This window comes from Sylvia atricapilla, chromosome 3 (assembly GCF_009819655.1).
Source record: "Sylvia atricapilla isolate bSylAtr1 chromosome 3, bSylAtr1.pri, whole genome shotgun sequence".
Taxonomy (NCBI): domain Eukaryota; kingdom Metazoa; phylum Chordata; class Aves; order Passeriformes; family Sylviidae; genus Sylvia; species Sylvia atricapilla.
In genome coordinates, this window is record NC_089142.1 from 28,843,200 (window position 1) to 28,857,566 (window position 14,367).

A 14,367-nucleotide genomic window follows, 5' to 3' on the forward strand; every position below is an offset into this window, starting at 1 on the left:
CTTAAGAAGGTGACATTAAAATCAGAACATGTTTTTCCTTAAATATTGGTTCAAATTCAGCAGCTACATAATTTCCATGATTTTTTCCAATCATCCTGCCTTCTTATCAATTAAGATGATAAAAGGAACTAGCAAATTCATTTTTCAGGTTTTAAAGTCATCTACCAAGTGAATTTTGCATGAATAGTTTTAACAAAATAAATACTGAAAGTTTCTGCGATTTCAAATTCCGCCTTTCAAAATAACTTGTCAGTCCATATTCTAGAAATGCTAATATGGCTTGCATTCAAGTGTGCTAAAAATTATTTACTTACAGTTTTTAAATTCCATTAAATTGTATCATATTGTGTTCTATTTTACAGGGTTTGATCTGGCAGAAAGCTTTTCTTTAAGGCAAACATCTTGTGGTGGTGAAAAGATCTGTTTTAAACTGGGAAGTGCACCTCTCATTAGAGATACAAGGTAAGATACTGCTTTCATGCTTAGCTTTTAAAAGGTAGGGCTCAGACTCAATGCTACTAATTAACTGAATCACTGAACTTATATCCAAAGAATCCCACAGAAAGTAATATGGCAGTTTTAAGACTTTATCAGGGTTTTTTTCTGTGGGAAGAATTTTGATTTTGGTGCGCTTTCCTTCTGGAATCTGGGAGTATGTAGGTAAGTTAATTGTGAATAGCACTTTCTCAAATCATGATTCTAATACTGAAAATTCTACTGTTAATACATTAATAGTTATAAAACAAAGGAAACATAACTTTTGTGGTATGACAGGAAGTTTTATACTCATCTCCTTCAGTGAAGTTGTCTGTCCTCTCTCTCACTACTGCTGGCAAGGATAAAAAGAGAGAGTATCACCATTTCCTTGAATGCTATTTTTTAAATTTTCCTTGTATTCACTTGCTTTTGAGCAGCAACAGAATACTGGGCACTCTGTAGAGGAGAAAATAGGCAAAATCCTGTTCTGGCACAGGGTGGGGTGAAAAGCAAGAGACTGCATGAAAAATCAAAAGGACAGCGAAAGAGAGTAAGGCACAATTGGATTGGATGGATTTAAGTTTGCATAGGGACAAGGAAATGTCAAGAAGCAGTTAGGAATGTAGTTTCAAGTTCCCTGTGCTCAGTGGAGAGAGAGGATCATCTCAGAGCTTCTTGGTTGAGATGTGCACTGAGTCATGGGACTGTGGTTTCTGTACAGCCTGTTCCTGTGATGACGAGGGCAGCAACTGTATTCCCATGTCTTCTGGTTGGGTATTTTGTGTTGCAAGAGGTCTGGCTCCAGCTTGCCTAGTAAAAAACCACACCTGGTCCTTGGACTTCCCCTTTGCTTGGATCCTGGACATAGCACAGGGGGACTGAGAGTAGCATGATGCCAAGGGAAGCAATAAAAGAGTTGGAGGCACCCAGACACAAAACAGAGTGAGCTTTGTGAGAGGAGCATGACTTCTCAAAGAATTTATCTAGCAATTTAGAATATTTGGGTTCTCTAAGTTTTTCTGATATATTAGATACTGTAATTGCAATTTTTTATGCTTGTGTAATTCTGCAAAGTTAAACTAATCACAATCTTTTTTTAAAAAATACACTGGATGTATTTATTGAAGGAAAATTGACTAGAATTCACTATTGAAGGAAAATTCACTAGATAAAATTATTTGACACAGAGTGCTCTTTGTTTATTAGGACCTTTCCAGTATTATCCATATTGTCTTTAGAAGGAGAGCAGGAGATAGTAGGTAGTGCCCATAATTGCCATTACTAAAAATATTTTGAGAGTTTTTAGTAGAAAAACTTTCCTTTAAAAAAATTAATATTTTTTTTCTTTTTTTTACAATTTTTTTCCAATTTATGGGAATTTGATGGAAACATGAGATTATAGAAGGGTAGAAAATCAAGGCAATAACAAAAACTGTGGAGCAATTTTCCTTTGGGCATAAGAAACAAAGTATTGCTAAGAAGTGCATCTTGTGTGCTGACTAATTTGAAACAGCAAAAAAATCAGTGCCAAAAATGGAGCAGAGAGAAGCTAGAAATTGTGAAAGGGTTAATTATTTAAAATTCATATTACTTTGATGAAAATTCTTGATTCAAAGTGGTTTCTGAGTGGTTTCAGAAGTGGTCTGAGAGGTCATGTCGAGGTTAAAAAACATAAAGCTTTTTTCGTGGCTCCATTTAGTAGGCCTGAACACTAATATCTGCTTTTTCTTCTTTTGAAAACTGTTAATAAGTGAAGGCAATGAAAATGCGGAATTCACACCACGGCTGATAGCTGTCACCTAACAAAGCCCTAACTATTTGCAAGGAAAGTCACAATGTTGTTTGTTTGTTTGTTTTGTTTTGTTTTTGTGGTTTTGTTTGTTTGTTTGTTTTTGTTTTTTGTGGTTTTTTTTTGTGTTATGTAGTTTTTTCCTATATTTTATCTCATCAGCTTTTTGAATGGAGAGAAAAATAACTAGTTTTTCTTCATTGTCAGTGTAACTTGGCCAGGGGCTAGAGAGTTAGGGGTACACCTGGAAGAGAGGTGGCTTGGCTTTGATGGTCTCTTGGTTCTCACGTTCCTCACTGTCCCTGTTATTTTCTTCTGCAATTCCTCATTAAAGGAAAAAAATTAAAGAGAAAGTCTTTCTAGTTTCCTCTAAAAATATGCATCTCTAATGGATGAAAAAATTTTCTGGATGAAATGACTGAGATGATGATTAATAAAATGCATATCAGTGCTAATATATGAATAGATTTAGGCAGAAAAAATGAATATAGTTAGGCAGAAAATTAATATTATGTTATTGATGCTAATAAGGTACAAGATGAGATTTTCAGTCAGCTTGCTGTGCAAATAAGTACTACCTCATACATATATCTTCCTTAATAATAAAAGGGTTAAAAGTATTTTCAATAACATTCAAGCATAGCAGAATTTCTGTTAAATCCTTGTTCTTCATGGCAATAATTTTGCTTATCCTTTATTAACCTTTCTTCACAGCAATACATGTCATTAAAAGATTAATTTTATTCTGAATTATTTCAATTTGTTGAATATAAAATGGCTTTGGGATATTGAGATAACATTTTGGGCAAATAGTTTTTAAAAAAATTACTTAAAGTGTTTTACTTTTTAAACTCTTCTGAAGTTTTAGGATGTTCTTTTTAAATAGGGGCAGATGGCAGTCAGGAGCACAAAGTCAGGTTTGGGGTTTTTACATGGTAGGGTTACCCAAGTTTCTGACTATCCTTCATTGTATCTGTCATCATAACCTTATAGTTTGCTATCTCAGTTACCCATGTAAAATACCTTTTAATTAATTATTTCTATTTAAACCTCCTTCTCTTACATTATGTCAGGTTGTGTGGTTCAAGACCCCTTGTGTTTAGGGATCATTCTACCTCAGAAAATATTTTAGTAGACGTGGTGTGCAGTAAGCAGCAGAACAGTGTTTGTTATCCATCCTGCAGGAAATTGAGAGTATCTGATTAAGCTGACTAGCAAGTATCAAGTAACTTGGCACATCTCCTCTTGCATGTCATTCATTCAGTTGTAGTGTGGGTAATAGAAAGCTATGCTGTGCCATTTTTCTTCTGTGATGCCATTTTGGTTTTTTTCAATGGACCTGGAGTAGTGTTTCACCTATTTATATGTTGTAAATAATTTACAATGCACTGTCAGCTTGGGAAATTGATTACGTTTATTTATGTTGGACTTCAGCTGTAGATCTTTATCTCTTTCTGTGATGCACTTCTATATATATTTTGTCTTGTGATAGCAGATGGATAGCTTTTGTTATGCTTTATGTAAATGACTGTAAAATATTAATGTAATGCCAGTAACACTTTCCTGATTAAAATTGTGAATTGCTTTTTGAAGTTCTTTGTGGACTTTAACAGAAATTATTCCTGAGAAAAGAAGTGTATCTGAGGTTTTGAGTCATAAAGAAACTCATAGTAAAGTACTATTAGGCAGTCTAATTATATAGTCATAATCACACTGCAGAATCATAGAATAATAGTAGCTATATAATGATTAAGTTTTATCTCAACAAATACCTCATATTTCTTCTCCAGACTTTAACATGTATTACCCATGTAGTGTATTCCAGTGTGGCACAGTTTGCTGGCAAAGGAGAACAGGGCGTTGTGCTGGTAGCATTCCTTTAAACCTGCCAGCAGTATTTGATAATTCTGGACATGAAGCCTTTTAGGCTAATCTTTGTTCTTCAGTTGACTTAGAGTAAATAGTTCTATGATTAATTAATTTCACTGTCCTTCTCTAAAGATGCATGAGACATCAGTTGTTCCTCATTCTCAGTTTTCTGTGTCGCTGGTGGGCCTTTTTTTTTCCTCTTCTGAAAACACCAATAAAGGAGATATTAAGCTGGTTTCGGCTGAGTTTCAGAATGTTTTTGAAATGGATGTTCGTGATTAGCAAATCTTCATGGCACAGTCACAGCTTTCTTATTTTGTAGCTTGTTTGGCTTGACAAACCATATTAATTTATTGAGGAGATTATCATAGCTGGCTGTTAAGTGATCTGAGTTACAGCAGTTGGGATTACTTTCACGATTCTTTTAGGAATTCTTCCCCTTTCGTTGTAAGATACTACATAAGAGCTTGGATTTTGACTGTATTTGGACTATGAGCTCCACAGCAAAGTTGTTACTCACTGTTGCCAGAAGAGCTGTGGCTTGGGGCATACTTCAGAGAAAGCTTTTCACCTCCTTGAGATGCCTAATTACTGGAGCAAGAAATATCCTTCCCACTTGCCTCAGTAAATTCCAGGTGGGAGGATTCTTTCTGCTAAGAACAGAAATTAGTGATGAATAATACCTATGTGGGGTTTTCTGTTTGTTTTTAGTGGTAACTTCTTTAATCATGAAAAGATGTGAAGGGAATTCCATTTTCCTAGAGCACAGCTGGCATGAAGTGAGGAGAGTTTCTGTGCTCACTGTTAGAAGCCTTTCCATAGCCAGCAATTTGCTTTCCCAGTACCACCTAGCTCTATGTGATTTTGCAACCATTTACTTTGCTGTTTTTTCTCTGACTGTATCTGCTGAGACCACTCTCTTCACCAAACTGAAAAAATACTGAGTTCCTTTCAGAAACTTCAGCTCTCCATGAAGGTCCTCATGGCCATGATTTTTTTATTATTTCTGTACATGACTTTTGTTTTGAGCAGAAGAGTTAGTTTCAACAGTCTTGAAAAAAATTTTAGGCTGTATTTTAGGAAGTTTTTATACCTCTTTCTTTAAAATGGTATAGAATAGAAAGATGTGATAATCACTGGTTTCCAAAAGAATTCATTGAGGGCTTTTAAAGCCTGACTGAAAATGACAATGAGGTATTGAATAATTGTAACACACTGCTGTGTTACAATTATTCAAACCAGCTCTTATCTGTGCTCACATAAAGCCCTGCTAGCCTTTGATTTATTAAAATATTAGATGATTCTGCAAGAAAACACCTCTCCTTTACTATACCATGCATTTATTTGAGGTCATTTGAGCAGTTGGAGCCAGCAATGCTTAGACTGAAATGTCTGGTATTTTGGTTACAGGGTATTTTCAAGAAAAAGGCCTTGCCTTTGGAATTTGATTCTTGAGTGTGGGAGCCTGAATATAGTACAAATTCTGATGTTTCTTCAGGTCTTTTAAAGTAGTGGATCAGAAGCTGTAGTGATTCAATCTTTGTTTTACCCTGTAATAGTGTATTTTGTGTTTATTTCCAGAAACTTCAACACTTACTCTATTTTAGAAACTAAAAAGAGGAAAAATGTAGCGATTGCTGTTAAAAGAACAAGTTGATGTTGTACCAGCCTCCTAAATCCCAATTACTTAATTTCATAGCTAAGAAGAAAAATGGGGCTTCTTACCATGTAAAATGACAGACCAATGCTTCAAGGATAATCACCTGTGAATAACTTTCTGCTTTTTAGGGCTTGTTTGTGCCTGAAAATTTACAAGAAATATGGCACTTTTAATGGATAATAATGTCCATATTGAGTTTGAATCATTGTACAATTGAACATATAATTTGCTATGTAGAAAGAATTGAGAAAGCAAAGGTAAAGGCAGGGGTGGCAGAGGGGAAGAGTACATTTAAAAAATGTATAGCATTTGCATTAAAAGCACACTGTGAGGAAATAGAGAGTTAGAAAATCTTTTTTGATTAAGCCACTGACTGTAACAAATTAGAATTCTTTGATCTCTAGTGTGTTCCTCTGACAGTGGAGCACTTAGTGGGGCAGTGTCATACCAGTTGAAATGCTAAAACACTGTTGGATAAAGCTGACTCTTTCTTTTCCATTTTTTTCCTAGTGATGATGTTTTTGCTGTAAAGAACTTGCCAATAAAGGGAAGAGGCTTTTGTGGGATGTGTGCTTTAAGGGCACTGCTCCACAATGAGAGTGTGCAGGAGGCCAGCACTGTTCATGTGGAATCCCACGTGCCTCATGGCAGGCAATAAACGAATCTAAATAAACAAAGCCAAAATTATTATTTGGAAGAAATAAAATTAGGAGCTTTCTTTCCCAGCACCCATCTCCATTTTTCTCCTCATCAGCATCAGCCCCTCTGTTCAATGAGGCTGGCGGCTGATCCCTGTGGCGGTGCCATCTCAGCAGCCACAGTGGGGAAGGAGCAAGATAGCCTGTCCCCAACCCCAGCAGCACTGCCTTTAGCTAAAACAAACCCTGAAACTGTTCCTTCAGTTTGTGACGGTTTAACCTGCCCTGTGGAAAACAATCCCAGTGTTCCGATCAAAACAACGGCATCTGCAATTTCACTTTTGCTACATATTCCTGTAGGGAATTCCTTTCTATTTTCATCTGATATGGATGCCAAAACTATTTTTCAGTTTTCTTGTTTAAGATCGCAAAATGTAAAACATAGATTTTCATAGATACTGCAATAGCAAGATAAAGTTATTGTGTTAATAGATTTCTAGATTCAGCAGGAGATTTACCTAGATGCTTCTCAATGACCCTTGCACAAAAACTTGGACACAAATTCTGAAGAAGGTTGTTCAATTTACCAGTACATTAACTGATGCCAGGGTCCTGGGAACTTTTAGAAAAATTTACGTGCCTCTTACTCCCTGCCAAACATGCTGCTTTTAAAAATCTTTGCAGTGTTTTCTTGGTTTATCTCAGCCACCTTTTTTTGAAGCAAAAGTCTGTCAAAAATGAGTACAAGGACAATGCAGATCTAAGTCTTTAACAAGGTTTGATAGTCTTAGAACAAAAGCGCAGTTACAAAATCAGTACAGATGAAGTTTTTTGGAAAACCAGAATGGGTATGGGTATCTACAGCCATGCTATATGCAACCATACAGAATACAGTGGTAAGTGCTGGGCATAATGCACGCAGCTGAGGATAGGCTGTAGCCCCATTATGTTGTATATAGAGACTGAAAGATCATTTATCAGTTTTGCTGATTGAGCTGAGAGGATTCAAGTGTCTTTATAAAATGTATATAATTTTTCTAGCTGAAGCAATGGTGCCACATGCTTCAAAAGTAATTTATCAGCAGACTGGAAAAAAACCCAAAACAACAACCAACCCTGTAATAAACCAGATCTTTCTTTTTCTGGCTTTTCTGATTTAACACTGTGTGCTCTAGTTTGCTTCAGCTATATTGTCAGGCTTTTTTCCTCTTAACTGAAGTTACATCTACAAAAAAATGCTTGTGCTGATATATCCATGTTTATGCTGGGCCTTTTTGTTTAAACATGTCATAGAGATATCATATCCTTCCCCCACCTTGCCTCTGAGTTTTTAGGTTTTATATCTAAAAATAGTTCATGGACTGTCTCACAGTGAAACTGCCTGGTGTTTTTTTCATTAGCCTAATTTTAATTTATTTTCATTTTGTTCTGAAAGATTTTTGGCCTCTAGCATTTCTATGTGGTTAGTTCTCTACAGTTTTTTATCATCGTTCTATGAAGTATTTTTTTGTTTATGGAGATAAATAGACAAAACTTTAAAAATACTTCTTTGATTTTAAAGGGACAGTATAGTCCATGTTCTGGGTTTTTCACTTAGAGGTCTGGCCATCAATTTGAGTTCAGTCCTAAGTGTATAGTTTGCTGATTGCAGTCTTGCCTGTTTCAAGTGAATATTTGTCATGCCACAAACTCATTTCAAAACTTGGAATGATTTAATAAACTTCAACTTGAAAAGCAATCTGTAATCTATAGAAACAAGATGTACAGATATTGCTATATTAACAGAACCACATGCAAGAGGTCATGTTATTTTGGATTTAGTAAGTGTGACAAGTGCAGTATCTCAAAATTCTATTTTAAAAAATCCTAAAAATACTCTGGGATTAGGCATAACAATTTAGGCTTTGAATAACTTATTTATGGTTCCTAATATGGCATTGTGCTTCTCATTTTCATAGGGAAATTAATGTATCTTTTATTTTAGGGATTAGACTACTAATTATTGATACATCTATATTAACAGTGTTAATGTTGAAGTCCTCGATAAACTTGGATTTACATCTTTTACTCAGTTTTCTTTGTGAACTCTGCTGAGAGTTCTGCTTAAATTAGATGTTAGGGGGGGTTTTTTTGGTGGTTTTTTTTGTTTTTTGGGGTTTTTTTTTTTTTGCTAAAAGTCTTGTAAAGCATTGAAACAGGCTGCCCAGGGATTTGGTGAAGTCCCTATCCCTGGAAGTGTACAAAAGCATATGGATATGGCTCTTGAGAACCTGGTTTATTGTGGACACGGTGGTGGTGCTGGGTTGGACTTGATCATCTTGAAGGTCTTTTCCAGCCTTAACAATTCTGCAAGAGTTTTGTAAGAAACATGTATGCTCATAATATATGGTGAACAGTATTGATTTACTGAAATAGTTTTGAATGCATATCCCAAAAATATCCATTGATTAAGGCATGTGGGGTTTGCTTTGGACCACTCCTGAGAAGTAGCAACACAAATAAAATTATTGAGGTGCCATGACTCTGCACACCTTTTTTTTTTTTTTTTTTTCCTCTTTACTGGATCTGTCTCTTACATGAGCAGTTCAGAATGCTAAATGTTAAATGCCAGTTTGAATTAATCTATGGAACTAAACAGTATAATGGTGTTCACAAGGAGTGTATACAATAACAGGAAGTGATTGCCAATTCTTGCAGCAGGAAGTGCCTTTCCAGCCCAGTTCTTGCACTGAGGATCCTCCGTGGTGGATGCACTTTGAAGTATAGCATGTGCAATTGCAGCAATTAATTATTGCTCTTGCTCAGGATGGACACCTAGCAGTGACTTGTACAGAATTAGTAGATAATGCTTACTCATTTTATAGGTAAAAGTGGCATTTGGAAACAGGGGGGTTTGGGGATGTGAGTTTTCTATTGCAGTAGTTTGTTTGACTTTTCTTTAATATGTCCTGTGAGATTAAGTTGCTGAGAATTAGAATGTTTGGCACATGACATATTCTAATACAAACTGTGGACAATATATGATAAGGACAGTAACTAATAAGAATAATCATATGGACATAGGCACTGGAAGAAAATGTATTACAAAAGGACTAAATATAAAATGTAAGTTCTAGCAGTACTTTAGTAATGAGGCTGTATATGAAGATTCAAATGTCTGAAAAGGAAATGCTGTCAGATATCTCTTAAGTCAAAAACAAACACAGACTTTGAAATTATTTCTTTTTTTAATCGGGTATTTTTCTTTCCACAGAAATTTTTTTAAATTTAGAAAGTGATAAATAATTGCATTACTGTTAGTATGTCGAGACAGATATGCTATGCTACCAGGAAATTACATAAGCTTAAGATTGGTTTGTTGTGAAAGTGTTAGGAGCACTAAAAAAACCACTTTGTGATTCAAGATAGCTGATATGATTTCATGGAAAGGAAAGTCATGACTCATTAGCCAATTAGAGTTCTTGAAAGATCAAAGAGTTTTAGCATAGCCTTGCTTCTTTTTTCTCCTTAAAAATAAGTTAGAACTACTCATATGAATTCATATTATGCCTGAGTACATTTCTTACAGCATCCTTACTTTTTTGATCACAATTAAGTTTAAGTGTCATCTCTTTAAAAAGTTTTCTTTGATTTTGTTTGAACACACAAATAAATGTGTGCTTCTACCCAGCTGGCTCTAGGCGATCCTGTGTGAGCAGGGGGGTTGAAACAGATGACCTCCAGAAGTTCCTTCCAACCTCAGCCATTCTGAAACATTCTGATTGTATTATAAACTGTTCTGTTAACAATTTCTCTTCCTTAAGAATATAGTTTCCCATAATGTTGGGTGTACAAAATTCCATTGTCAAGCATGTAAATTATAGTGTAAGTGTGAATTCATCCAAATGCAGGTTTTGTAATGGGGTGATGAATTAATTAAGTACTTCCTTTTTTCAAACTTCCAGATATTCGTTTCATCTCATTGCATGCTTAAATGTTACGATTTTATTTAATGAAAAATATTGGTGATTATAGTGATATTTTCTTTACTGTTATAACTTTTCTGCTTTTTATCTACTAGTCTGATACATACACTAGGTAATATAGCGTTCTTAGAATTTTCATCAGCAGTACAGATTCTAATCTCAGTCTTACTGTTGAAAAAGATGATCATTGTTCATTTCATTTCTGTTATTTTGCATGAAAATTACATGGATGATTTTACCTCAAGTTGCTAGAGTTGATGAGTTGGTTTAATGCAAAGCTTTTCAGCAGTGGAGCCTTCACTGTTTTGAGGAAATTTTGTGAGTTCCTAGCATATCAAGCTTCCTTGCTTGGATATAAGAAACCTAGCCTAATTCCCTAGTCTGAGAAGGGCTCCCAGTAATATTCAGTGTTCTTTCAAGTTGAGTTTGGTGTGTTCTTTTGATTTCACGCTTAGAATTCACCTAAATAAAATGTTTATTTGCTTGTCTGTATCACTGCTTGAGGCATCCTCTCAAAACAGCTGACTTGAGCCAGGTGCAAGACTCCATCTCTATAAGCTTTGGTTTTTCTTTCTCTTCTAGCACTTTAAAGGGAATACCTGGACACTCCCCAGCTGGATCTGATAGTAACAGCCTTAGCAAGTCACAGGTCTTTGGCCCATTCTGTTAAATACAGTTATGACTCAGCAGATAGCAATGTGGGAATTTTTAAACTGCATTTATTTTTAACCCTATTTAATTTGTAACTTACAGAAAATCTCGTTATTATAGAAATTGTGAGTTGCAGGCTAAGCTGTACACACTCTTGGTTTTTTGAGGGTTTTTTTAACTGGACATTAATTAGATAGTCTAAGTCCTGAGACTTAATAAAAATAATTTCCAGTTTCTGAAAATGCTTGTTAGTCTTCTTATGTGATGCAAATAAGGTTTTTAATAATTTCTTTCCCATACTCATTCACTTAAAATTTGTGAATGTTAACAGTTTTTATATACTGTAAAAGAGTACATTATTTATCTAATTATCCTTCTAAGTGTAAGCAGAACACCCGGCTTAAATATGCATAGACTATTCGTGCTGTGTGTAGGGGGTGTTAAAGCAAAAGCATGTTCTCTCTGTAGCTCTGAGTGTAGCTTCACTCTTGCAGCTGACAGCTACTTTTTCAGGCCTGACCCTGCTATCTGGTGTCATTAACCTTCTTTCTTACTTGGATCTCTTCTGTTGGTAACTCAATCTTCTCTACTTACACCTTCATTTTTGGGGAGATCAGCTGGAACCAAGGCAGGTAGATATACCCATTGATAACAGAGTTGTAGGCTTTAGTGCCTTTGGTCTTGCCTCTGCCGTTTTTTTCAAGCACTTCTTAGCATGGCCAGCTTGCAACTTTGGCCAGGAATGAGTTTATTTATTTATAGGCAGCCCTGCATGCTGAAGAGGAGGAGGCTAGTTATCCAGACGATTATTTGGGGTTAACAAAAAAAAGCACCCCTCATTTTGGGGCAGCTGCACTGCAAAGAGCAGCCCTAGCTCTCCCTTTGCAGTGCCAGCCGTGCTGTCAGGTTCACTGTGAGCACTCAGCATTTTCATGAGAGGGACGCTGTCCTGTGAGGTGGTTTGCCCTTTACCATAGACCAGGGCTGTCTAGGACTTGGCAGAATGAATCCGGGAAGGAAAGGGAGAGCCTGTTCCAAGTGTAATCAGCAGTTCACTTAGCTGGTACTTGTTCCATTGGTTCATTGTAAAAACCTACCAGAAGTTTGGGATGGGGATGAGGGGAGACTAAACAGGAAGAAATTGGGTGTTCTATGGAAAGAACGTTTTTAGGCTGAGTAGCATGATGTCATGCAGAAATACACAAGGTGCCTTCCAAAACCCCAGTGTGAGAAGTAAAAGGGTGTGAGTCTCTCGGCATGAAGCTCTGCTGGAGCTGACTCACCCTCCTCTGTACCAAAACTAAAGAGACCATTGTGTGATCAGTTAGTGTCTCTAGGTATTGGTACAAACGTCTGAGGAGATATGAATGCTTTGATTTCTTCCTCCTACAGGGAAGATTAAATGGATATATAAGCCAAATAATTCCTGATGTCATCCTTCCTTTCCATAATATGAAGTACATTTTCTCTCTGTCTTCATGACCTTCAGTAGACAAATTGTCTACTGTAGTTTGAATTTTCTTTACTTTTCCTGGGGACAGCTGCCACTCAAATATACAAATATTTAATACTGTACAATAGGTCTTGCTTCGGGGTAGGAAGCATATAAAACCATGGGCAGAGCAATTTTCTCTGTCAGTTGCCTGCCAGAGGTTACCATAATTTTTTTCATTAACATCATCAGAAGGTTTCTTGATTAGCTGAATAATTTCATTGCATTGTAGATAATCATATTTAGCATAAGAACTTAATATCTCATTGACTTCAGAGTCTGACAAATAACAGACTACTCTAATAACGAGACCTGTTGTGTTTGTTCCATTTCTGGGAGCTAACTAGAAGAACCATGTGAATTATGGAACAGCTCCTAAAATGTAAAAGTAAAAACATGGGAAGATGTTGAAAGCAATATCCAAAGTTCCTCTTAAAGTATTTAAGTTCTCATCCTCTTCTCTTGACGGTTGGCACCCACAATTTGATTTTATGATATTTAGAACAGAAAAGTGGCATTTCTGCATAATCTCCAAAGACCAAAAATCTTGTTGCAATTCTTGAATGAGGTGAAGAAAATTTAAATCTCTGCCATTCTCTTAAGCACATCTTAGGTTTAAATTTTTAACAAAGACTGTATCTTTGGAGACAATCAAACTCACTGAAGAAAAGGACAGATCATCACACTTCTCGGGATTCTGCTGTTAATCTCCAAAGAGAAAACTGATTTTGTTGTGTGTGTTGCTTGTGAGAAATGTCAGACCTTAAGTAAATTTTTCTGTAGGGTCAGTTGATTTACTATTGTGGTTCTGAGTAAGGAAAGGCACTGAAGGTTTCTGACTTGTTCACACTGAACAAAAATACCACATTTTCAAATATACAGCGTAGTTTCAGTCCCTACAGTGAATTGCTGAAGTAGAAACCTATTATGAAACTGGGGATGGGGGATACATGTGTCTGAAGCTCTAAATGTCAGTACTAAAGGAAAAGTAGAATGAGGTATATATCTAGGAAGAGCGTAATTTTCAACAGGAAATTATTTGATTTCAAAACAGATTATTTTCTCTTGTTTACTTTTATATTTTTGTGTAGATGGATGTTGCTGCTACTTATGCTGAACACAGATCTTGCATTCAGAGTGTTTCTTTTGCTTAGATGACCAGAGAACAAACAAATTTGAGAGATGGGGAACAAAGGAAGAAAAACATGTGTCTCTAGTTCTTTCACACAGGGGAAAGCATTTCCCCTCCCTCTGCTTTCCCTGAATCATGGAATTGGACAACACTTTCTGGTATCCCTCTGCCCCATGCTGCTCAAACCAGCAAGTGTGTAATTTCAAAAGTGCTGAAAGCTGCCTTCTACAACATAAGACTCCAAAATTCTTTGTTGACCTGAAATTTCTAAAAACTTAATCAAAAGTCAGCAGAATTCTACTTAGGAAAAAGAGAAGAAAAATTTTTGTATTTCCAATATCCATTATTATATGTTACTGCTTTAATTGTATTGTTTTATTACTGCTGATTTCTTTTTTTCCAGAAAATTTAAAATACACAGAAATATGCTAAACTTGGAAAGCAAACAGTTAGTTTGACATCTTTTAAATCAAAGGAAGACTGGCCTTTGACTTTTTAGGGCCAGGAGTTCACCATAATTCCTGTAAATAAGCGTATAGAATACTACTGAAAACCCTAGGGTAAAAGTGCTTTGCACAGGCATAATGGTTTTGGTATTTTTGTGCCTCTTTCAAACCACTGGTTTTTTAAATGCCCTTTAAAATTTTGGTAGCAATAGAATTGACTTACACTCCAAAAAATTCCTGAACAACCT

General features: G+C 35.9%; 1 protein-coding gene across 1 annotated transcript in view; it reads left to right on the top strand.

Moving 5' to 3' along the window:
• COL19A1 (collagen type XIX alpha 1 chain) overlaps positions 1–14,367 on the top strand; it is a 172,210-nt gene that overhangs the window by 9,454 nt on the left and 148,389 nt on the right. The window contains 1 exon segment of the mRNA XM_066314266.1: positions 363–462. Coding sequence (XP_066170363.1) covers positions 363–462 — 100 coding nt within the window.